The 27,231-nt window shown below is 39.6% G+C and overlaps 1 protein-coding gene across 5 annotated transcripts in view; it reads right to left on the bottom strand.

Moving 5' to 3' along the window:
* Positions 1–27,231, bottom strand: part of LOC147027430 (transmembrane protein 120A-like) — a 148,398-nt gene that overhangs the window by 64,054 nt on the left and 57,113 nt on the right. For all 5 annotated transcript variants that reach the window (XM_085876845.1, XM_085876847.1, XM_085876849.1 and 2 more), the window contains 2 exons: positions 10,884–10,979; positions 7,005–7,094 (listed from right to left, as the gene is read on the bottom strand). In XM_085876845.1, coding sequence (XP_085732971.1) covers positions 7,005–7,094; positions 10,884–10,979 — 186 coding nt within the window. The remainder of the gene's footprint in view (positions 1–7,004; positions 7,095–10,883; positions 10,980–27,231) is intronic.

The raw sequence follows: 27,231 nt of genomic DNA, 5'->3' as shown, positions 1-27,231 counted from the left end.
AATATTACCATCGATATCAATATACTTTTTTTCATTACCAGATTCAACGACAACATTTTTTATATTAAAAGGTAATTTTAAAATGATCGTTAACTACTATTGAACGAAATGTCATTTCACCTGATATATTAACATCCTTTATTTCATCAGGATTTACATCTTTAGGGCTGTTGAAAAAAATACAATTTTCTCCTTGCATATTACAGATGGTCTTATCTTTTCTTTCTAAAGCTTCATCCATAAGGTTTTTGTTTTTTGATACTTTTTCTTGTTTCATTGCTTTTTCTAGTTTTGAATATATTACCAGAAGGAGAGGAGAAACTTTTGTTAGAGATACTTTAATTGATGTTCTACCAGGTATACTAAAAGCCCTTCCACTGAAGGAAAAAGAACTCATATTATTTACCATAATTGTTTTTATCCAATAGTTGTTATATTTATCTTTGTTCAATTTTACATCCTTGACATATTTCTCAGTATCTTTAACAAATGAAGAGATTGATTGAAACTTGTCTTTTGTGTCTTGAAACATTGTATTTATTAAGTGAAAAAGTTGGAGGATAAAATGGTTTTAAGCACAGATTCACCTGTAAAATAAACGAAATTTTCATCAAGAAAATTTTAGTTTAAGCAAAGATTTATTATATAAATATGGTGAATACAACATACTGCGATGTTTGTAATCACAAATATAAACATTATAGAAAACACCTCCGAACCAACAAACACACATTTAATATATTTCATAAAATATCTCCTCTTGAGTTGGAAAGAAAATATTGTGATATCTGCTCAAAGGATGTTTTGAAGAGAAGTTATAATAAACATCTTCAATCACAAAAACACAAGAAAAATGAGTTTAAAGTAAAGGGAGACTATTATATTGAAAACACTGATGGGGGATTTAAAGGGCATATAAAAATAAGGATTTTTCAATTTGGAGAACCCGGTCCATCATCAATAGCTGAATCAATTGAAATAGTGAAACCTGATGTTGAAAAAGTTATTAAAAAGACATTAAAAGAAATGAAAACTTTAAAGTTTTATATGGGAGTGAAAATGAATATGAAAAGACAAGATGAAGAACAAACTCTTTATGTGAGAACAGATCTTCATTTTATAACATCATTTCAAGATTTTTTAAATAGTGGGGTTTATGAAGAACTATCAAAACAAGAGGAGGATGTTGATAATACAGTGGTAGGAAGTGGATTCAATATTTAAAAAAATCATCTTTTTAGATATACACATTCTAAAATCAAACCCTCTTAAAGCTTCTTATATTGAATTACCAAAAGAAATAAAACTAAAGAAGGCAGTTGTTAATATTAAGAACAATGATAATAAATGTTTTCTCTGGTCTGTTCTTGCTCACTTTCATCCACCAAAATGTAATTCAGAAAGAGTAAAACAATATATGAAATATGAGAATACCTTGGACATTAAAGATTTTAAATTCCCAATGCCACTAACAGATATTCCTAAATTTGAGAAAAAGAATAATCTTTCTATTAATGTATATGGATTAACGGATACAAACAAAGTTCAAATATTAAAAATTTCAAACAACTATAAAAATGAAGAAACACACATTGATCTTTTATATTTTAGTGTTGGAAATAATTCACATTACACATACATCAATAATTTATCAAGATTAATCTCTTCTCAGGTATTCAGAACAGCAAACAAAATATATCCTTGTAAGCAATGTCTTAATTCATTTCATACAAAAGAACGATAAGAACAACATTCAAATATTGTAGTAATCATAAATCAGCTGTAATTACAATGCCTAAACCTGGTGAAAAGATTTCTTTTGAAGATTATAATAAATCTATCATGCACCCATTTGTGATATACGCTGATTTTGAGTGTATCCTTAAAAAGATAAATACTGCTTCTCCTAATCCAAAAGAATCATATACAAATAAATATCAAAAACATATTCCTTGTGGTTTCTGTTATTATATCAAATCATCTGTTGGAGAAAAGTATAACAAACTTGAACATTATAGTGGAAAAAAAGCTTCACAAGAGTTTGTAAAACGATTACAAAAGGATTGAATAAGACTCACTAAATTAATGAAAGAAACAAATGAACCGATGAAATTAACCAAAGAAGAAAAATTTGAATTTAGAAAGAACAATATCTGTCATATTTGTGAGGGGGAAATTAAGGAGTCTAAAGTTAGGGATCATTGTCATCTTACTGGTAAATATAGAGGTCCCGCTCATTCCTGTTGTAATCTTAATTATAAATTACCTTATTTTATTCCAGTCTTTCTTCACAACAGCACCAACTATGATACACATCTATTTATAAATGAACTTTCAAAAACACCAGGGAATATTTCTGCCATAACAAACACAAGTCAAAAGTATATTTCATTTTCAAAAATGATATTCACAAAACCTATAACTCGTATTCGGTTTCTTGATTCTTACAAGTTTATGGGAACACCACTAGCCAACCTCGCATCAAATCTAAGCTCCACGGGCTCTTTTCCAAATCTTAATTCATTCTTTCCAAAAGAGGAAATTCTCACTAAAGAGGAAATTCAGATTAAAGAGAGAATTCAAAGTAAAGAGGAAACTCTAATTAATGAAGAAATTCTAACTGAAGATGAAATTCTAATTATAAAGAAAATTCGAACAATGAATGAAATTCTAACTAAAGAGGAAATTCGGATTAAAGATGAAATTCTGATTAAAGAAGGAATTCTCACGAGAGAGGAAATTCAAACAAGGAATGAAATTCAAAGTATAGAGAAAATTCTTACAAGTAAGGGAATTTATCCTTATGATTATATGGATTCATTTATGAGATTTAAAGAAACACAACTTCCTTCAAAAGAAAGTTTCTATAATAACCTTTATGAAGAAGAGATAAGTGATTAGGAATATAAACATGCACAAGAAATATGGAAAATATTTAAGATAAAGAACCTTGGAGAATATCATGATTTATATCTAAAAACAGATGTTTTATTGTTAGCTGATGTGTTTGAAGCCTTTAGATCACTCTGTCATAATAAAAATTGTTATGGATTAGATCCTGCCCACTATTTCACAGCTCCTGGTTTAGCTTGGAGTGCAATGTTGAAAATGACAAAACAAGATATTGATTTAATCAGTGATGTTGATATGCTTTTGATGATTGAGAGTCCAAGAGAGGTGGAATATCACAAGTATGTTCAAAAAGATATGCTAAAGCAAATAATAAATATCTTCCAAATTATGATCGTGAAAAAGATAGTAATTATTTGATGTATTTTGATGCTAATAATTTGTATGGATGGGCAATGTCTCAATCTCTGCCTTATGGTAAATTAGAGTGGGTGGAAGAAAAGGATTATGAAAAGGCTTTGATGAATATTGTTATTTCTTCTCAAGAGGAATTGAATGACGAAGAAGAAGGTTATTATTTTGAAGTTGATTTGAGGTACCCGAGTAATCTTCATAATAAGCATAAAGACCTTCCTTTTGCATGTGAGAAAGAAACCCCAAAGAAAGAATGGTTCTGCGATTATCATAAAAGTTTTAATATCAAAGGCAAATCAACAGAAAAGTTATTAACAACATTCTATGATAAAGAGGGATATGTTTTGCATCAGAGAAGCTAAAAACAGTTTTTGAGAGGATTGAGAGTAGCTAAAATTCATAGAGTTTTAAAATTTAAACAAAGTCCTTGGGTGAAAAAGTATATTCAATTCAATACAGATATGAGAGCAAATACAAAAGTAAAATTTGAAGGGGACTTTTATAAATTAATGAATAATGCTGTATTTGGAAAGACTATGGAAAATGTTAGAAACAGGCAAAACATTAGATTCACAACATCTTGGAAAGAAGCTTCGAGATTGATAAATAAACCAAGTTTTGAGAGAGAAGAGGTTTTTTCAGAGAACTTTTCTGCAATTCATATGAAAAAGGAAAGTATTGTAATGGATAAACCAATTTATATTGGAACAGCAGTTCTTGATTTATCAAAGATATTGATGTATGATTATTTGTATAATGACTTAAAGAAAGAGTATGGTGAAAATGTTTCATTGTTGTATATGGACACTGATAGTTTTATCCTAGATATAAAAACTGATGATGTTTATAAAGATATGAAGAAAAATATTGGAGTATATGATACAAGTAATTTCAGCAAGAAGAGTGAGTTATTTTCCACAAAGAATGAAAAGGTTATTGGTAAGTTTAAGGATGAGTTGGGTGGAAAAGTAATGAGTGAGTTTATTGGATTGAGAGCAAAGGCATATGCTTATAAGTATGGTGATCAGATTGATAAGAGGTTAAAGGGAATAAAGAAATATGTAATAAAGAAATCAATAACTTTTAGAAATTATTATAATTGTTTGATGAATAAGAAAGAAGAATATAGGAAAATGAATACAATAAGAAGTTATAAACATAACATATATCGTGAAGAAATAAATAAAAAGGCATTAGGAGCCTTTGATGATAAGAGATTTATTTTAGATAATGGAATAGATTGTGTTCCATATGGATATTGTATGATAGAGTGAATAGAATAGATTGTGTTTTAACGATGGGAAGATGGGTTAGGGTTTTTTAAGGGCTACCGCCGCGTTTTTTTGCAATATATAAATTGTCAAACCAAGTATTGATCAAACTAAAGAGTGGAGAAAATCTCAGTCTTGGTATATAAATGGAAAACATAATGAATGTGAAAAATATCAAATAAGTCTTATTGAAAAAATAACTAAAACAAAGGTAAATAAAACAAATAAGCGAATCAATTTAAAAAGTAGTAAGTTAGAGGATGTAAAGAAAAAAATGAATATCCTTGAATGGACTGAAAACTTTGATGGTTATCAATTGAACAATGAAAAAACAATTTACTATAATCTCAAAATGATATGTGGCTCAGGAGGTGGTCAAACAAGAGCATTAAGAGAAGTTTATCATTTCGTAATGGCACAAAAGGGGTATCTTAAAAAATATAAAGATTCAAATGTTTTGTTTTTCAACATTTTAGATGGGGATTATTGTGCAAAGAAAATTAAACTATTGAAGGAATTTGAGAATGAACAAATCTTTATAGGTTCAATGAGTGAGCAAAACAATATGCATCGCTTATTTGATAAAGAGTGTCCCGAGGCTTAGACGTTTCAGATATTTCTTTCGAATCACCTTTAACAAATCACATTACCACTTTAGTACTTGAACAAATCTTTATCTTATTGCATGGATTATTTGAAAAAAAAAAAAGTGTCCCCAGGTTAAAAGGGGAGACAAATAAATATACCTTGGGATAAAAAGGGGGTTTATTTTTAGGGGAAAAAAAAATATGAATCGCTGAAAATCCCCCATTCATTTACATGGGGAAAAGTGAGCCAGAACCAGTATATTCACCCTACATATATATATATATATATATATATATATATATATATATATATATATAAATATATATATATATATATATATATATATATATATATATATATATATATATATATATATACACATGTAAGTTCTTGTTGTTTACTGCTATCTCCACACCTCAGGAGATGGAACGGAGATCTACCACATCTCTAAATATCCGCATACGTGTGTGTGTGTGTGTGTGTGTGTGTGTGTGTGTGTGTGTGTGTGTGTGTGTGTGTGTGTGTGTGTGTGTGTGTGTGTGTGTGTGTGTGTGTGTGTGTGTGTGTGTGTGTGTGTGTACACAATATATTTCATATGTCACATATAATGTAGATAATGCGTGTATGATCACATATCAATATGTATGTTTATAAAATGTATAATATGTGTTAAAATCACAATTGTGCACGTGTACGTGGAAATCACAATTCACGTGTGTGTGCGCGTTTACGCACCACAGCCACCAGTCGTCATGCCCACTCACATGTCTCAAAAACTGAACGGAGCCTTCCCTGGCCCTGAAGCATCCATCTTCACCACAGCCAAGAACCATGACTCATGGACCAAGCTGTCTCCTTATCTGTGTTCCATTCAACGGAGCGTTCCCCTGCCCTGAAGCATCCATCTTCACTACAGCAAGAAGCCACGACTCATGGACCAAGCAGTCTCCTGATCCGTGCTCTGCCCAATGGAGCCTTCCCTGTTACCGAAGCATCCAGGTTAACCAGAGCAAGGAACCACAACTCATTGACCAATCCATCTCCTCATCTGTGCTGCGCCCAATGGAGCCTTCCCTGTACTGAAGCATCCAGCTTAACCACAGCAAATAGCCACGATTCATGGACCAAGCAGTGTCCTCATCTGTGCTGCGCCTAACAGAGCCTTCCCTGGTACTGAAGCCTCCATCCATCTTCACCACAGCAAATAACCAAGACTCATGGACCAAGCAGTCTACTGATCCATGCTGCACCCTACAGAGCCCTCCCCGCTATTGAAATATCTAGCTTAACCACAACAAGGGACCATGACTCACAGACCAAGCAGGCTCCTTATCCATGCTCTGCCCAACGGAGCCCTCCCTGGAACTGAAGCATCCATTTTCACCTCAGCAAGGAACCACAACTCATGGATCAAGCCATCTCCTTATCCCAGCTGCACCCAACAGAGCCCTCCCCAGTACTGAAGCAACCATCCTGACCACAGCAAGGAATCACGACTCATGGACCAAGCCATCTCCTTATTAGTGATCCGTCTTCTTCCCACCACCCTCTATTCCTGAAGTTGTGACGATGTGGATTCGCTCGACCTCCTAAGTGGCCTCCGGTGTATGCCCGGTGTCGGTCTCTTCTCTCTTGATCACATCCTTCTGCAGTCCCCCAACCCTCCTTGATGGGACAGAATCGATAAAACCCAACAAGCTGCAAGGCAAGGCCAGGGTTCCAGACTGTGTCCCAAATGCATATCGATGTGTATGTGTGTGTGTGTGTGTGTGTGTGTGTGTGTGTGTGTGTGTGTGTGTGTGTGTGTGTGTGTGTGTGTGTGTGTGTGTGTGTGTGTGTGTGTGTGTGTGTGAACACACAGCCTGTGCTTCTGAAACTGACCTTGATCCGTTCAATACAAGTATACTCTCTCGTATAGTGAGTGTACAGTAATACCAGACGAGCAGGAAGTTCAGCAAAGTATCAATGGTCCTGAAACGACAAGGTAAATAATTCAAATGGTCACAAACAAAATTCCGTTCCGCCGCCTTTCAACCGGCTCCCCCACAGCTGGTGAAACAAACTGTCATAAACACCTTCCATCTCGACTTGCTACCACCACTCAACCTTGATCACATTTCTTGGTTTGGCTCAATAACTGTATGCATACTTGTGAAGTGGTGTTTGGATTTATTTAAACACCACCTTTCAAGATAATTAATGGCCTTATTTAATTATCCCTCATCAAGGTGTCAGCAATCAGCCCCAAGCAGCCCTCTGTCAGCTTGCATGTGTCTTAATTCCCCATTTTTTTTTTGGCCTGCTCAACAATCCCTTGACTTGGAACAGGCCACAATTGTTTCTTAATGATGAAAAAAATTTTTTTTCACTTTCCCCACTCGTATGATCATCATCGCTACAAATCGCTAGATACATTGCAATGCTTATAACTTCCCAGAGACACCAGTGTTTGTGGCCTTATTTCATTTCCAAACATGCCATAACCTTGAGAATCTCTTCGCCTGAATCAAATTTCAAAACTTTAACTGTGTAATTGACCTCAGCAGCAGTGCTTGAAAAAAAAAGAAAAGTGTTAATTTGTCCAATTCGGACATTGTTTGACATTCCGGGTGCATGGTGTTTATATGACCAATCGGCAATCCTGAATAACTTGCCAAGCCAGCCATTCCTTCTCAACCATTCCGTTGGAGTGCTTAAGCCACTTGGCAAGCACTCTACAAGCTGCTTGGTTGTTCGTTTCCAAGCCATGGCCATACACGGCAAAAATATTCGCACTGTCACTGAATATATCGATCGACGTGAACAAAGTTCAGGCTCCACTCACCTGCGATCGGCCCCGTGTTGTCGTGCGGTGCCTCAGGCAGTTGCTCGCCCACTGAAAATGTACAATTTTATTTTACACATTTCCCCTTTTTGTACGTTCTGCTTTCATGATACGACCAGTAATTTTGACATAGATGGATGCACATAAAAAAATTCAACGTTTCATTTATTTAAAGTTTCTTCAACCTTTTTGTTTGAGTGCTTCCTTGAGTGCTAAAGCCACTTGGTGAGCGCTCTTCAACCTTCAATCTCTATGAGCTTCCATTGTGATACTGCAACTCAGTTCTCCGTAGGGACATCTCCAGAGTTGGGAAGGCAAAATAAATTGGAGGATTACAATGAGTAAAAAATGTTTTCAGTGGTTACAAAGCAATGAATTGCCAGATCAGAGCAGGATAGCCAGCAGGTACGCATGCTCGCTCGAAGCTGTCTAGCCTGGGTTCGAATCCCGACCCAGGTATAAACTGTCATTTCGGTGTTTCACAGGCAGGGTGATTCCTCAATGTGTGTGCCGTCTCTTGGATTGACTAAACTGGGTGTCACATCTGCTGGAATTCCCCCTCCTCCTCTCTCCCTATTAACTCTCACCTCACCCACCCTCTCCTTCTTTCTCTCTCTCCCTCCCCACTCCCCCTGTCTGACCCTCTCACTCTCTCTCTCTCTCTCTCTGACTCCCCCTTCTCCTTCTTTCCCTTCCACTCCCCTCACACTGTCTTTCCTTCCCCTCACGCTGCCTTACCTTCCTATCACGTTTACCTCTTCCCAAACCCCAGCCCTCTCCACCCCCTGTGGACCTCTCTGGGCAGTATCCGCATACTACATTAGCGTGCTGTTTTAACATACCCCATTTCATTCAATCCTGTACCATCCACCCACCCCCCCTCCCTTCCACTTTCCACAAGTTCCCATACCAAATACAAGTCCAGAATTCCTCCCCTCACACTTACCTTCTCGTAAACCCCCTCCTCACTTCCCTCTTCTTCCTCTCCCCCATTGTATAGCAGCATTTGCTGAATCATGGCTCTCCTTGCCCATCCCTTCCTCGCTCTTCTGCCCTCCTCACTCCCCCATCCCTCTCCTCCTCTCTTCCACCCCTCTCTTCTCCCCACCCCACCCTCTCTTCTCCCCACCCCTCCCTCTCTCCCCCACCCCTCTCTTCTCTCCCACCCCTCTCCTCTCCTCCCACCCCTCTACCCCCACCCCACCCTCTCCCTCTCTCCTCACCCCCTTCCTCCCTGTCCCCCCCCCCCCCCCTTCATATTCGCATCAACGATGACGGGTTGTATTTATGAGGTTGTTATGAAGAAAATGTGTGAATACTATTAGCCAATCAGTGGAGTCCTTCCCACAGAGCCAATAGACATCACGGATACCTCAAGGTTCACCGTTCACCGAACCAGATCTCGTCACCACAACACAGCTTGGAGCTCGAGCGCTTTTCCTTACAAGTCCTTTCTCAATGTGATTCACATGTCACTCAACATGTCAATATTTAACAATGATGTTTGTTCGACATCACCAAGACTATTGAGTGAAGCGAATTTCGTTTGTTTGTCTGAATGACGACGACGACGACGACGACAAACATGTTTTCTCTTCTACTTGCCATCATCGACGTCATGTTAAAGCAACGTCGGCTCGAACTTCAATAAACACTTTCTAATTCTTCACCAACCGCTGGAGAGATGGCAGGAGTCGTAATCATCAACCGGACTTAATTTACAAGTGATTACATTATAAATGTGAGTAAAATTAATTTTTTTCTGGTTTAAACATTCTCATCACCAAGTTAAAACATCATCATCATCACCTGGTTTAAACATCCTCATCATCTGGTTTAAACATCCTCATCACCGAGTTGAAACATCCTAATCACCTGGTTTAAACATCCTCATCACCTGGTTTAAACATCCTCATCACCAAGTAAAAACATCACCTGGTTTAAACATCCTCATTACCAAGTTAAAACATCACAAAGTTAAAACATCATCATCACCTGGTTTAAACATCCTCATCACCAAGTTAAAACATCATCACCTGGTTTAAACATCCTCATCATCTGGTTTAAATATCCTCATCACTGAGTTAAAACATCCTAATCACCTGGTTAAAACATCATCACCTGGTTTAAACATCCTCATCACCTGGTTTAAACATCCTCATCACCAAGTTAAAACATCCTAATCACCTGGTTTAAACATCCTCATCACCAAGTTAAAACATCACAAAGTTAAAACATCATCATCATCTGGTTTAAACATCCTCATCACCAAGTTAAAACATCATCATCTGGTTTAAACATCCTCATCACCAAGTAAAAACATCATCATCACCTGGTTTAAACATCATCACCAAGCTAAAACATTCTCATCACCAAGTTAAAACATCATCACCTGGTTTAAACATCCTCATCCCCAAGTTGAAACATCCTCATCATCTGGTTTAAACATCATCACATGGTTTAAACATCCTCATCACCTCGTTAAAACATCCTAATCATCTGGTGTAAACATCCTCATCACCTCGTTAAAACATCCTAACCATCTGGTTTAAATATCCTCATCATCTGGTTAAAACATCATCACCTCGTTAAAACATCATCACCTGGTTTAAACATCCTCATCACCAAGTTGAAACATCCTCATCATCTGGTTTAAACATCATCACCAAGTTGAAACATCCTCATCATCTGGTTTAAATATCCTCATCATCTGGTTAAAACATCCTCATCACCTCGTTAAAACATCCTAACCATCTGGTTTAAACACAATCATCATAACCAGCACACTGAAAGGAATTATCACCACACTTATCCAAACCAGATCAAACTGCACGGAACCAAGTCGGTACAAAGTAGAGCCTCCAGCACAGGTCGATGAGAAATAAAATCGAAACATACAAACACACCCAAACATACACACAAACACACACACTCACTTGTAGGAGTTCCAGAGGCGCAGTGCGAGTGTCAGTAAGAAGCACGTACATGTCAGGTAGAGTTTGAAGTTTTCATATTCCACCTTGTAGGAGAATCTGAACCAAACAGAAGGAACGAGACAAGTGTGTATCACGAGGTAACGTGCTGATCATACATATTTAAATGGGTATACATGAACTTTCATGGAAGAGTGTTGGTGTTGGTGTTGGTGTTGTTTCTTCTTCTACTTCTAACGATCTATGGGTGAATGTGGAAATAAAGATAGTTGGGCTGAAACCTTCGTCTGGCTGTCACCTTTTTACATACTTTGTGGAGTTTGTGAGTACACTGATTTCATTGTTAATCGTGACTGTTTATTGGTATTAAATTCACAAGGGCCTCGCCAGAGGTCCAAAAGCGATGAGGCGATTTAGGAGCAATACCTATTTAGGTATTGTGATAGGAGTGGAGATAAGAGTATTCAGAGCACTGCCGGGTAGCTTTGATAGTTTACTCCCCAGGGAGCTCAGATGGCCAGAGGGCTCAGGCCAGATCATAATTCAGGAAATGAGCGACGAGGCAACTGCCTCGTCTGCCTCAGCCTGGCTACGCCCTTAGGTATATCAGTTGAACTGGCAGAGCACCTGCCCTCCAGTCATCTTGTTCCAAGCATACATCACGTTCTTCTGATGCATACCTTTATTTGGGCGGTGTATAGGCAACTAACCTCTCTGGAGGCAAAAAAAACCCCCCATGAATTTATGTGTATGAAGCAAAAACATACCTACTGCTTACAATTCAAAACACCTCTGTAAATGGAGGGAAATTGTTTCGTCGCTCTTGTTGAGCAAAGAGGTTATTGAGCTCCTTCCCCCTCCTCCTTCCCCAGTTTCCCCCCTCCCCTTCCCTCCCATCCTCCTCTTCCATCACCCCTTCCCTCCTTCCCATCCTCTCTTTACCACCCTCTCCTCCCTCCCCTTCCTCTCTCCTTCCTCCCCTCTGTCATTCCTCCCCCCCTCTCCTTCCCCCCCTCTCCTTCCTCCCCTCCTCTCCTTCCTCCCCCTCCCTCTCTATCCTTTTTAAATGTTGAGTGTCGAGCAAGGGAGCAGCACACACCATATTTAAAGCGTTTCAAACACCAAACTCCTCACTCTCCAGAGCGGACCCTTTAACTCTTCATGAATGACGTCATAGAGTCCTCCCCATAATGAAATTTGTGTTTAGGCCAAATAAAATAAAAAAAACCAGTTGATTGTTCCCGCTCACTTACTTTTTTGAAGTCGCGTCCTTTTTATGCCTCCGCACCAAGGGTGCCCGAGGCATTATGTTTCCGGGTTGTCGGTCCGTCCGTCTGTCCGCATTTTCGTTTACGCGATAACTCAAGAAGCAAATTGTAGAATTTCAAACTTGGTAAAAAGGTAAAGTAAGACAGGGCAATTAAGTGATTAGATTTTGGGCCAGATGTGATAAAGGTCGAGGGTCAAAGGTCAAGGTCAAACTCTGACATTTTACTGTTTACGCCCGAACCCAAGAAATATTGAACAGAATTTCATCAAACTTGGTACAAAGGTAAAGTTAGACAGGACAATTAACTGATTAGATTTTGGGCCAGATATGATAAAGGTCAAGGGCCAAATATGTCAATACTCAAGTGTTTGTGCGGGAGAGCGGAGGCAGACCCATCGACTGCGTCCAGTCGAATTACTCTAGTTTACTTCTATTTGTTGTTATTTTGTCAAAGATCACGAGAAAACAGAAAAAAAAATCCCACCAGTGTGGGAAGGAAACTTTGCAGTAAAAAATATCCCCGTGGGGGATTGCTGGTTCCTTCCCCAACAGGCGAAACAATAAACCAAAAAAGTAAACCCAAGAAAAACGAAACAACGGACATGCGGTACATTGAAGCGATTTACACCATTTTTTACTCCATGTCTTGGTGCACGACTCTCAAAACATTCATTGAATCAATCATTTTATCCTTTTGTCGATCCTGAGTTTTCATCATTTATACCCAGTTGGACCAGGGAGTACAGGTGAGTCCACATCCCAGATATGTAAATGTGTGTATTCAATATTAACGAGACATCGATGGAGAAAGATGGTACAATCATTTTAACTAGCAGAAACCGCGTCACAGACGAATTCCGTTCATTCAACCACCCTGACCAGCTAACCCACACTTGAGGGACATGGACTGGAAAGGGCGTGCTTGCCCCTGCCTACTCATCCCTCACCCCTGCCCTATTCCCCCCCCCCGCCTCCAATTTGCTTACCCCCACCCAAAAATTTACTTATCCCGGCCCTGCCCCCGGCTCTTGATTCCCCACCCCACTTGTCCCCGGGCCCCGCCCCCCTGTCCACCCCTCACACTCAACCCCGCCTTATTCACCACAGCCCCCGCCCACTCACCCCCGCCCCATTCCCTCCCCCACCGTCTCCCGCTTTCAATTTGCTTACTCCCGCCCAAAAAATTGCTTATCTTGCCCCCCACCTCTTCACCCCCTGCCCCCGCCTCTTCACTCCTCGCCCCCGTCTCAATGAAAAGTGTTTATTCTGCTTCAGAGTTGAAGGTTGGCTATTGCCTCTATGTGCGATGCACTCTTACAGGTACGAAGTTTCTTTCAGTGCAGGTCACAGTACCGAGAAAAACGTGACGCGACCGTGAGGAGGAGCACAAAATTGGTCCTTCAGTATTAATATATAGAAGATACAATGTTTCTTGTTACATTTTTTGTGTGAAATTCACATTCTGAGGTTGTCAGCATGTGCAGAAGAGGGTTTTACATTGCAGACGCTATTTTCGAGGAGTGGAATTGCACCTCTCAGCGGTAACGGTCTGTCGACGACGGAGGTAATGTCATCACCGAATGACCGATGATGTCATGACGTCCTGACGACTCTCAGCGGTGACGTCACACTTCGCCATGTAAACGAATGTAAAACGAAGTGTTTATTCTGCTTCCGAGTTGAAAGTTGATTTTTGCCACTATGTGCGATGCACACTTACAGGTACGAAGTTTCTTTCAGTCCAGGTCACAGTACCGAGAAAAACGTGACGCGACCGCTTGGAGGAACAAAAAATTGGTCCTTCAGTATTAATATATAGATACCTCTCCGCCACGTTATAAAAAACAAATCACCGCCATGTTGATAAAAAAAATACCTCTCCCCACGTTAATAAAAACACCTCACTCCCACATTATTAAAAACACCTCACCACCATGTTATGAAAAACACCTCACCACCACATTATTAAAAACACCTCTCCGCCACATTATTTCAAACAAATCACCACCACGTTATTAAATACACCGCAACACCACATTATTAAAACACATTATTAAAACACCACCACAACACTCTCTCTTCCTCTTATGTGGCGACTTCAATTGTCATCACGCCAGTTGGCTAGGTGTGGGTACCTCTCTCACCTGCCATGGGACATCAGCAAAAGCTTTCTGCGACTCATTGGGACTGACTCAATCGGTCAACTTCCCGACCCGGATCTCAACCAATGGTACTCCATCTCTTCTGGATCTGATTTTGACAAATTTCCCTGACAATATCTGCTGCTCTTCCTTTGCTCCAATTGGTTCTTCTGACCACGTCCTTGTTAAAGTGGACATCTCTCTGGCTGTTATCAGAGAACCACCTCACCGCCGTCGAGTCTGGCATTTCACTCAAGCCGACTGGCAGGGTCTCCGAGCAGCCATCAAACTTACAGACTGGTCTCCGATCACTACTTTCTCAAACATCAACTCATCCTGGGAATTCTTTCAAAGAAACTTGCTCTCCCTCATGCACAGATTAATCCCCTCTCGTGTTCAGTTGTCTTACCCTTCCTCCCGCCCTTGGTTTACTGAAGCTTGTGGCGAGGCAGTTGTCCTGAAACAACTTGCCTTTGCCTCATGGAAAGCAAACCCAACTGAGGGCAATCTCAGTTCTTTCCACAAAGCTCGGAACAAGTGTGTATCTACCCTCAGGAGAGCCAGAAAACAACATCTTTCTCATCTCAAGTCTGAACTCTCAAACCTCTCTCCCTCCTCAAAATCCTGGTGGCGTTTAATCAAATCTGTTTCTGGTGTATGTTCCCCCTCCATCCCCTCCCTTACCTCAAATGGCCGCACTGCTGATTCCACACGTGATAAAGCTGAATGTCTAAACTCGGTGTTTGCAGCTAAATCTTGTGTCCTAAACCCATCACTATCTCTACCCACTTTACCCAGTCGCACCCAACTGTCCCTGGACTCTGTATCCTTTTCTCCTGACAAGGTGGAGAGCTTGCTTTCAAACCTCGAGTCAGATTCTGCAACCGGTCCAGACGGCATCAGCCCACGTGTCCTCAAAGCCTGCTCTTCTGCTCTTGCTCACCCTCTCTCTGTTCTATTCACCCTCTCATTTTCCCAAGGTCATCTGCCATCTGCTTGGAAATCTGCTAACATCACTGCCCTGCATAAAAAGGTGCAAAAACAGATCCCTGTAACTATAGACCAATCAGCCTTCTCCCAATCATCAGCAAGGTTATGGAATCCATCATCGCTTCAGACATGAAATCCTTCCTCTTCTCCAATGGCTTGATTTCCAATCATCAATTTGGTTTCAGACCAGGTCACTCTACCCTAGATATGCTGCTACTGCTCTCCCATCAATGGATGGAGGTCCTCAATGCCAGACAGGAAATCCGAGCCGTATCCCTGGACATATCACGTGCTTTTGACACAGTCTGGCACCCTGCCCTATTCACCAAACTCTCTTCCCATGGTATTCAAGGCCATCTCCACTCATGGCTCGCAGACTTCCTCTCCTGTCGCAGTCAACGTGTGGCCCTAAATGGAGTTCTTTCATCCCCTCTTCCTGTGCAGGCTGGAGTTCCTCAAGGTAGCGTTCTGGGCCCTGTTCTTTTTCTGGTTTTCATCAATGATCTCTCGGACTCTCTGGAAAATCCTCTATTTCTCTTTGCCGATGACTCCACCCTCTGCCGCACCATCTGTCATCCCTCAGACCGGCAAGCAGCAGCTTCTTCGCTCACTGCAGATCTGGATAAAATCAAAAACTGGTCCAACACGTGGAACATGTCTTTCAATCCACACAAATCTCACACTCTCACTATGTCTCTTCGAAAGGACCGTTTACAAAACCCCCCCATCCACTTTCTCAACAATCCTCTGGAAGAAGTCTTTTCTTTCAAGCTTCTGGGTCTCACTATCTGCCATGACCTTTCCTGGGAAAGTCACATTTCCAACCTTGCCTCAAAAGCCAGTCGCCGACTGGGAATCCTCCGTCGTGCAAAGTCCTTCCTCGGCCCTCTTGAGCTCCTGACCACTTACAAAGCTTTTGTCCGTAGCCTGATGGAGTACTGCTCTCCCCTCTGGGCTGGTGCTCCTGCCTCCCACCTTTCTCGACTTCACGCTGTCGAAACCAGGGCTTTTAAGATCATTGGCATCTCCCGCAATGAAGCTGAGTCTTTGGGCCTCTCACTCAATCACCGCAGGTTGGTCGGTGGTCTTTCTGTCTTCTACCGACTCCTCTCCAGCCTTGCCCCCCTGCTCTCTCTGCGATTTGTCCCAACCACATTTCCACAGGGCGCTCAAGGTCCGCCAACAACCCCCTTCTGGTAAAACTACCAAAATCACGAATCACTGCTCATCTTCACTCTTTCATTCCTCTTTTTTCCCGCCTTTGGAATAAACTTCCTCACTCTATTCTTTCCCATTCTTCCCTCCAGGCTTTCAAAACAGCTGTTCACCACCACCTCTTATCTTCCCCCATCCAAATACTCGATCTTTTCTACCCCCGATAATCCACCCAAGCCCACTTCCTTCAATTCTCCTGCTTTCCTTCCTGAAAGTCCCTGTAATGTCCATCTTCTCCTCGCCATGTTCCCCGTCCCATCCCCATCCCTCTCCCTTCCACAGTTCACCTGTGTCTGTTCCCCAATGATTTGTCCCTTCCACTCCCGCCCCTCTTGTCTCATGCCTCCTTGCTGTGAGTTGTGTGTTAGCTCTCATACGAGCCTCGACCAAGGTATACAAAAAAAAAACAAAAAAAAAAAAAAAAAAAAAAAAACACCACCACGTTATTGAAAACACCTCACCACCACATTATTAAAAACACCTCACTCCCACATTATTAAAAACACCTCACCACCACGTTATGAAAAACACCTCACCACCACGTTATAAAAACACCTCACCACCACATTATTAAAAACACCTCACCACCACATTATTAAAAACACCTCACCACCACGTTATAAAAACACCTCACCACCGCATTATTAAAAACACCTCTCCGCCACATTATTTCAAACAAATCACCACCACGTTATTAAATACACCGCAACACCACATTATTAAAAACAAAACACCACCACGTTATTGAAAACACCTCACCACCACATTATTAAAAACACCTCACTCCCACGGGATTGAAAACACCTTAACACCACGCTATGAAAAACACCTTACCACCATGTTATGAAAAACACCTCACGACCACGTTATTAAATACACCGCAACACCACATTATTAAAAACAAAACACCACCACGTTATTGAAAACACCTCACCACCACATTATTAAAAACACCTCACCCCCACATTATTAAAAACACCTCACCACCACGTTATGAAAAACACCTCACCACCACGTTATGAAAAACACCTCACCACCACGTTATTAAAACACCTCACCACCACATTATAAAAAACACCTCACCACCACGTCATGAAAAACACCTCACCACCACGTTATGAAAAACACCTCGCCACCACATTATTAAAAACACCTCTCCGCCACATTATTTCAAACAAATCACCACCACGTTATTAAATACACCGCAACACCACATTATTAAAAACAAAACACCACCACGTTATTGAAAACACCTCACCACCACATTATTAAAAACACCTCACCACCACGCTATGAAAAACACCTTACCACCACGTTATTAAATACACCGCAACACCACATTATTAAAAACAAAACACCGCCACGTTATTGAAAACACCTCACCACATTATTAAAAACACCTCACTCCCACGGTATTGAAAATACCTTAACACCACGCTATGAAAAACACCTTACCACCATGTTATGAAAAACACCTCACCACCACGTTATTAAATACACCGCAACACCACATTATTAAAAACAAAAACACCACCACGTTATTGAAAACAGCTCACCACCACATTATTAAAAACACCTCACTACCACGTTATGAAAAACACCTCACCAACACATTATTAAGAACACCTCTCCGCCACATTATTTCAAACAAATCACCACCACGTTATTAAATACACCGCAACACCACATTATTAAAAACAAAACACCACCACGTTATTGAAAACACCTCACCACCACATTATTAAAAACACCTCACTCCCACATTATTAAAAACACCTCACCACCACGTTATGAAAAACACCTCACCACCACGTTATAAAAACACCTCACCACCACATTATTAAAAACACCTCACCACCACATTATTAAAAACACCTCACCACCACATTATAAAAACACCTCACCACCACATTATTAAAAACACCTCACCACCACATTATTAAAAACACCTCTCCGCCACATTATTTCAAACAAATCACCACCACGTTATTAAATACACCGCAACACCACATTATTAAAAACAAAACACCACCACGTTATTGAAAACACCTCACCACCACATTATTAAAAACACCTCACTCCCACGGTATTGAAAACACCTTAACACCACGCTATGAAAAACACCTTACCACCATGTTATGAAAAACACCTCACCACCACGTTATTAAATACACCGCAACACCACATTATTAAAAACAAAACACCACAACGTTATTGAAAACACCTCACCACCACATTATTAAAAACACCTCACCCCCACATTATTAAAAACACCTCACCACCACGTTATGAAAAACACCTCACCAACACATTATTAAAAACACCTCTCCGCCACATTATTTCAAACAAATCACCACCACGTTATTAAATACACCGCAACACCACATTATTAAAAACAAAACACCACCACGTTATTGAAAACACCTCACCACCACATTATTAAAAACACCTCACTCCCACATTATTAAAAACACCTCACCACCACGTTATGAAAAACACCTCACCACCACGTTATAAAAACACCTCGCCACCACATTAGAAAAAACACCTCACCGCGACATTATTAAAAACACCTCACCACCACATTATGAAAAACACCTCACCACCACGTTATAAAAACACCTCACCACCACATTATTAAAAACACCTCTCCGCCACATTATTTCAAACAAATCACCACCACGTTATTAAATACACCGCAACACCACATTATTAAAAACAAAACACCACCACGTTATTGAAAACACCTCACCACCACATTATTAAAAACACCTCACTCCCACGGTATTGAAAACACCTTAACACCACGCTATGAAAAACACCTTACCACCATGTTATGAAAAACACCTCACCACCACGTTATTAAATACACCGCAACACCACATTATTAAAAACAAAACACCACCACGTTATTGAAAACACCTCACCACCACATTATTAAAAACACCTCACCCCCACATTATTAAAAACACCTCTCCACCACGTTATGAAAAACACCTCACCACCACGTTATTAAAACACCTCACCACCACATTATTAAAAACACCTCACCACCACGTTATGAAAAACACCTCACCACCACGTTATAAAAACACCTCGCCACCACATTATTAAAAACACCTCTCCGCCACATTATTTCAAACAAATCACCACCAAGTTATTAAATACACCCCAACACCACATTATTAAAAATAAAAAACCACCACCTTATTGAAAACACCTAACCAACACATTATTAAAAACACCTCAGGCCCACGTTATTGAAAACACCTCACCACCACGCTATGAAAAACACCTTACCACCACGTTATTAAATACACCGCAACACCACATTATTAAAAACAAAACACCGCCACGTTATTGAAAACACCTCAACACATTATTAAAAACACCTCACTCCCACGGTATTGAAAACACCTTAACACCACGCTATGAAAAACACCTTACCACCATGTTATGAAAAACACCTCACCACCACGTTATTAAATACACCGCAACACCACATTATTAAAAACAAAACACCACCACGTTATTGAAAACACCTCACCACCACATTATTAAAAACACCTCACTCCAACATTATTAAAAACACCTCACCACCACGTTATGAAAAACACCTCACCACCACGTTATTAAAACACCTCACCACCACATTATTAAAAACACCTCACCACCACATTATTAAAAACACCTCACCACCACATTATTAAAAACACCTCACCACCACGTTATGAAAAACACCTCACCACCACATTATAAAAACACCTCACCACCACATTATTAAAACACCTCACCACCACATTATTAAAAACACCTCTCCGCCACATTATTTCAAACAAATCACCACCACGTTATTAAATACACCGCAACACCACATTATTAAAAACAAAACACCACCACATTATTAAAAACACCTCACTCCCACGGTATTGAAAACACCTCACCACCACGCTATGAAAAACACCTTACCACCATGTTATGAAAAACACCTCACCACCACGTTATTAAAGACACCGCAACACCACATTAATAAAAACAAAACACCGCCACAGTATTGAAAACAACTCACCACCACATTATTAAAAACACCTCACCACCACATTATTAAAAACACCTCACCACCACATTATTAAAAACACCTCACCACCACATTATTAAAACACCTCTCCGCCACATTATTTAAAACAAATCACCACCACGTTATTAAATACACCGCAACACCACATTATTAAAACAAAACATCACCATGTTATTTAAAATACCTCTCCACCACGTTATTAAAAACACCTCACCGCCACGGGATTAAAATCACCACACTGGTTCGTAATGAAAAATACCTCACCGCCACGTGATTGAAAATACCTCTCCCCACGTTAATAAAAACACCTCACTGCCACGTTGATAAAAACATCTCACCACCACGTTGACAAAAATACCTCTCCCCACGTTAATAAAAAACATCTCACCACCACATTATTAAAAACAAATCACCACGGTATTAAAAACACCTCACTCTCACATTTTTAAAACACCTCTCCGCCACATTATTTAAAACAAATCACCACCACGTTATTAAATACACCGCAACACATTATTAAAAACAAAACACCGCCACGTTATTGAAAACACCTCACCACCACATTATTAAAAACACCTCACTCCCACGGTATTGAAAACACCTCACCACCACGCTATGAAAAACACCTTACCACCACTTATTAAATACACCGCAACACCACATTATTAAAAACAAAACACCGCCACGTTATTGAAAACACCTCACCGCCACATTATTAAAAACACCTCACCACCACGTTATGAAAAACACCTCACTCCCACATTTGTAAAACACCTCTCTGCCACATTATTAAAAACAAATCACCACCACGTTATTAAATACACCGCAACACCACATTATTAAAACAAAACATTGCCATGTTATTTAAAATACCTCTCCACCACGATATTAAAAACACCTCATCACCGCCACGGGATTAAAATCACCACACTGGTTCGTAATGAAAAATACCTCACCACTACGTTATTGAAAATACCCCTCCCGACGTTAATAAAAACACCTCACCACCACATTATTAAAAATACCTCACTCCCACGGTATTGAAAACACCTCACCATCACATTATCAAAAACACCTCACCACCACGTTATAAAAAACACCTCACCACCACGTTATAAAAAACACCTCACCACCACATTATAAAAAACACCTCACCATCACATTATCAAAAACACCTCACCACCACGTTATAAAAAACACCTCACTTCCACGGAAGTAAAAAAACCTCACCACCACGCTATAAAAAACACCTTACCACCATGTTAAATACACCGCAACACCACATTATTAAAAACAAAACACCGCCACAGTATTGAAAACAACTCACCACCACATTATTAAAAACACCTCACCACCACATTATTTAAAACAAATCACCACCACGTTATTAAATACACCGCAACACCACTTTATTAAAACAAAACATCACCATGTTATTTAAAATACCTCTCCACCACGTTATTAAAAACACCTCACCGCCACGGGATTAAAATCACCACACTGGTTCGTAATGAAAAATACCTCACCGCCACGTGATTGAAAATACCTCTCCCCACGTTAATAAAAACACCTCACTGCCACGTTGATAAAAACATCTCACCACCACGTTCATAAAAATACCTCTCCCCACGTTAATAAAAAACACCACACCACCACATTATTAAAAATACCTCTCCGCCACGTTATTAAAAACAAATCACCACGGTATTAAAAACACCTCACTCTCACATTTTTAAAACACCTCTCCGCCACATTATTTAAAACAAATCACCACCACGTTATTAAATACACCGCAACACATTATTAAAAACACCTCACCACCACATTATTAAAAACACCTCACTCCCACGGTATTGAAAACACCTCACCACCACGCTATGAAAAACACCTTACCACCACGTTATTAAATACACCGCAACACCACATTATTAAAAACAAAACACCGCCACGTTATTGAAAACACCTCACCACCACATTATTAAAAACGCCTCACTCCCACGGTATTGAAAACAACTCACCACCACATTATTAAAAACACCTCACCACCACGTTATGAAAAAGACCTCACTCCCACATTTGTAAAACACCTCTCCGCCACGTTATTAAAAACAAATCACCACCACGTTATTAAATACACCGCAACACCACATTATTAAAACAAAACCGCCATGTTATTTAAAATACCTCTCCACCACGATATTAAAAACACCTCACTCCCACGGTATTGAAAACACCTCACCACCACGGTATTGAAAACACCTCACCACCACGCTATGAAAAACACCTCACCACCACGTTATTAAAGACACCGCAACACCACATTAATAAAAACAAAACACCGCCACAGTATTGAAAACAACTCACCACCACATTATTAAAAACACCTCACCACCACATTATTAAAACACCTCTCCGCCACATTATTTAAAACAAATCACCACCACGTTATGAAATACACCGCAACACCACATTATTAAAACAAAACATCACCATGTTATTTAAAATACCTCTCCACCACGTTATTAAAAACACCTCACCGCCACGGGATTAAAATCACCACACTGGTTCGTAATGAAAAATACCTCACCGCCAAGTGATTGAAAATACCTCTCCCCACGTTAATAAAAACACCTCACTGCCACGTTGATAAAAACATCTCACCACCACGTTGATAAAAATACCTCTCCCCACGTTAATAAAAAACACCTCACCACCACATTATTAAAAACAAATCACCACGGTATTAAAAACACCTCACTCTCACATTTTTAAAACACCTCTCCGCCACATTATTTAAAACAAATCACCACCACGTTATTAAATACACCGCAACACATTATTAAAAACAAAACACCGCCACGTTATTGAAAACACCTCACCACCACATTATTAAAAACACCTCACTCCCACGGTATTGAAAACACCTCACCACCACGCTATGAAAAACACCTTACCACCACGCTATGAAAAACACCTTACCACCACGTTATTAAATACACCGCAACACCACATTATTAAAAACAAAACACCGCCACGTTATTGGAAACACCTCACCACCACATTATTAAAAACACCTCACCACCACGTTATGAAAAACACCTCACTCCCACATTTGTAAAACACCTCTCTGCCACATTATTAAAAACAAATCACCACCACGTTATTAAATACACCGCAACACCACATTATTAAAACAAAACATTGCCATGTTATTTAAAATACCTCTCCACCACGATATTAAAAACACCTCATCACCACGTTATTAAAAACACCTCACCGCCACGGGATTAAAATCACCACACTGGTTCGTAATGAAAAATACCTCACCACCACGTTATTGAAAATACCTCTCCCCACGTTAATAAAAACACCTCACCACCACATTATTAAAAATACCTCTCCGCCACGTTATTAAAAACAAATCACCACCACGTTATTAAAAACAAATCACCACCACGTTATTAAATACACCGCAACGCCACATTATTAAAAACAAAACACCGCCATGTTATTTAAAATACCTCTCCACCACGATATTAAAAACACCTCACCGCCACGTTATTGAAAACAGCTCACTCCCACGGTGTTGAAAAAAACCTCACCATCACATTATCAAAAACACCTCATCACCACATTATTAAAAACACCTCACCACCACGTTATTAAATACACCTCTCTGCCACATTATTAAAAACACCTCACCACCACATTATTAAAAACACCTCACCACTACATTATTTAAAAAACCTCACCACTACATTATTAAAAACACCTCACCACCACATTATTAAAAACACCTCACCACTACATTATTAAAAACACCTCACCACCACATTATTAAAAACACCTCACCACCACATTATTAAAAATACCTCACTCCCACGGTATTGAAAACACCTCACCATCACATTATCAAAAACACCTCACCACCACGTTATAAAAAACACCTCACCACCACGTTATAAAAAACACCTCACCACCACATTATCAAAAACGCCTCACCATCACATTATCAAAAACACCTCACCACCACGTTATAAAAAAACACCTCACTTCCACGGAAGTAAAAAAACCTCACCACCACGCTATAAAAAACACCTTACCACCATGTTAAATACACCGCAACACCACATTATTAAAAACAAAACACCGCCACAGTATTGAAAACAACTCACCACCACATTATTAAAAACACCTCACCACCACATTATTAAAACACCTCTCCGCCACATTATTTAAAACAAATCACCACCACGTTATTAAATACACCGCAACACCACTTTATTAAAACAAAACATCACCATGTTATTTAAAATACCTCTCCACCACGTTATTAAAAACACCTCACCGCCACGGGATTAAAATCACCACACTGGTTCGTAATGAAAAATACCTCACCGCCACGTGATTGAAAATACCTCTCCCCACGTTAATAAAAACACCTCACTGCCACGTTGATAAAAACATCTCACCACCACGTTGATAAAAATACCTCCCCACGTTAATAAACAACACCACACCACCACATTATTAAAAATACCTCTCCGCCACGTTATTAAAAACAAATCACCACGGTATTAAAAACACCTCACTCTCACATTTTTAAAACACCTCTCCACCACATTATTTAAAACAAATCACCACCACGTTATTAAATACACCGCAACACATTATTAAAAACACCTCACCACCACATTATTAAAAACACCTCACTCCCACGGTATTGAAAACACCTCACCACCACGCTATGAAAAACACCTTACCACCACGTTATTAAATACACCGCAACACCACATTATTAAAAACAAAACACCGCCACGTTATTGAAAACACCTCACCACCACATTATTAAAAACGCCTCACTCCCACGGTATTGAAAACAACTCACCACCACATTATTAAAAACACCTCACCACCACGTTATGAAAAACACCTCACTCCCACATTTGTAAAACACCTCTCCACCACATTATTAAAAACAAATCACCACCACGTTATTAAATACACCGCAACACCACATTATTAAAACAAAACCGCCATGTTATTTAAAATACCTCTCCACCACGATATTAAAAACACCTCATCACCACGTTATTAAAAACACCTCACCCCCACGGGATTAAAATCACCACACAGGTTCGTAATGAAAAATACCTCACCGCCACGTGATTGAAAATACCTCTCCCCACGTTAATAAAAACACCTCACTGCCACGTTGATAAAAACATCTCACCACCACGTTGATAAAAATACCTCCCCACGTTAATAAACAACACCACACCACCACATTATTAAAAATACCTCTCCGCCACGTTATTAAAAACAAATCACCACGGTATTAAAAACACCTCACTCTCACATTTTTAAAACACCTCTCCGCCACATTATTTAAAACAAATCACCACCACGTTATTAAATACACCGCAACACATTATTAAAAACACCTCACCACCACATTATTAAAAACACCTCACTCCCACGGTATTGAAAACACCTCACCACCACGCTATGAAAAACACCTTACCACCACGTTATTAAATACACCGCAACACCACATTATTAAAAACAAAACACCGCCACGTTATTGAAAACACCTCACCACCACATTATTAAAAACTCCTCACTCCCACGGTATTGAAAACAACTCACCACCACATTATTAAAAACACCTCACCACCACGTTATGAAAAACACCTCACTCCCACATTTGTAAAACACCTCTCCGCCACATTATTAAAAACAAATCACCACCATGTTATTAAATACACCGCAACACCACATTATTAAAACAAAACCGCCATGTTATTTAAAATACCTCTCCACCACGATATTAAAAACACCTCATCACCACGTTATTAAAAACACCTCACCGCCACGGGATTAAAATCACCACACAGGTTCGTAATGAAAAATACCTCACCAACACGTTATTGAAAATACCTCTCCCCACGTTAATAAAAACACCTCACCACCACATTATGAAAGACACCTCACCACCACATTATTAAAAATACCTCTCCGCCACGTTATTAAAAACAAATCACCACCACGTTATTAAATACACCGCAACGCCACATTATTAAAAACAAAACACCGCCATGTTATTTAAAATACCTCACCGCCTCGTTATTGAAAACAGCTCACTCCCACGGTGTTGAAAAAAACCTCACCATCACATTATCAAAAACACCTCATCACCACATTATTAAAAACACCTCACCACCACGTTATTAAATACACCTCATCACCATATTATTAAAAACACCTCACCACCACGTTATTAAATACACATCTCCGCCACATTATTAAAAACACCTCACCACCACATTATTAAAAACACCTCACCACCACATTGTTAAAACACCTCACCACCACATTATTAAAAACACCTCTCCGCCACATTATTAAAAACACCTCACCACCACATTATTAAAAACACCTCACCACCACATTATTAAAAACACCTCACCACCATATTATTAAAAATACCTCACTCCCACGGTATTGAAAACACCTCACCATCACATTATCAAAAACACCTCACCACCACGTTATAAAAAACACCTCACCACCACGTTATAAAAAACACCGCACCACCACGTTATAAAAAACACCTCACCACCACATTATCAAAAACACCTCACCATCACATTATCA

This window comes from Eptatretus burgeri, chromosome 4 (genome assembly GCF_056783735.1).
Source record: "Eptatretus burgeri isolate ZD-2024b chromosome 4, Ebu_testis_v1, whole genome shotgun sequence".
NCBI classification, from domain to species: domain Eukaryota; kingdom Metazoa; phylum Chordata; class Myxini; order Myxiniformes; family Myxinidae; genus Eptatretus; species Eptatretus burgeri.
Note: the sequence above shows the minus strand (reverse complement) of the source record. Positions and strands in the feature narration are given on the sequence as shown.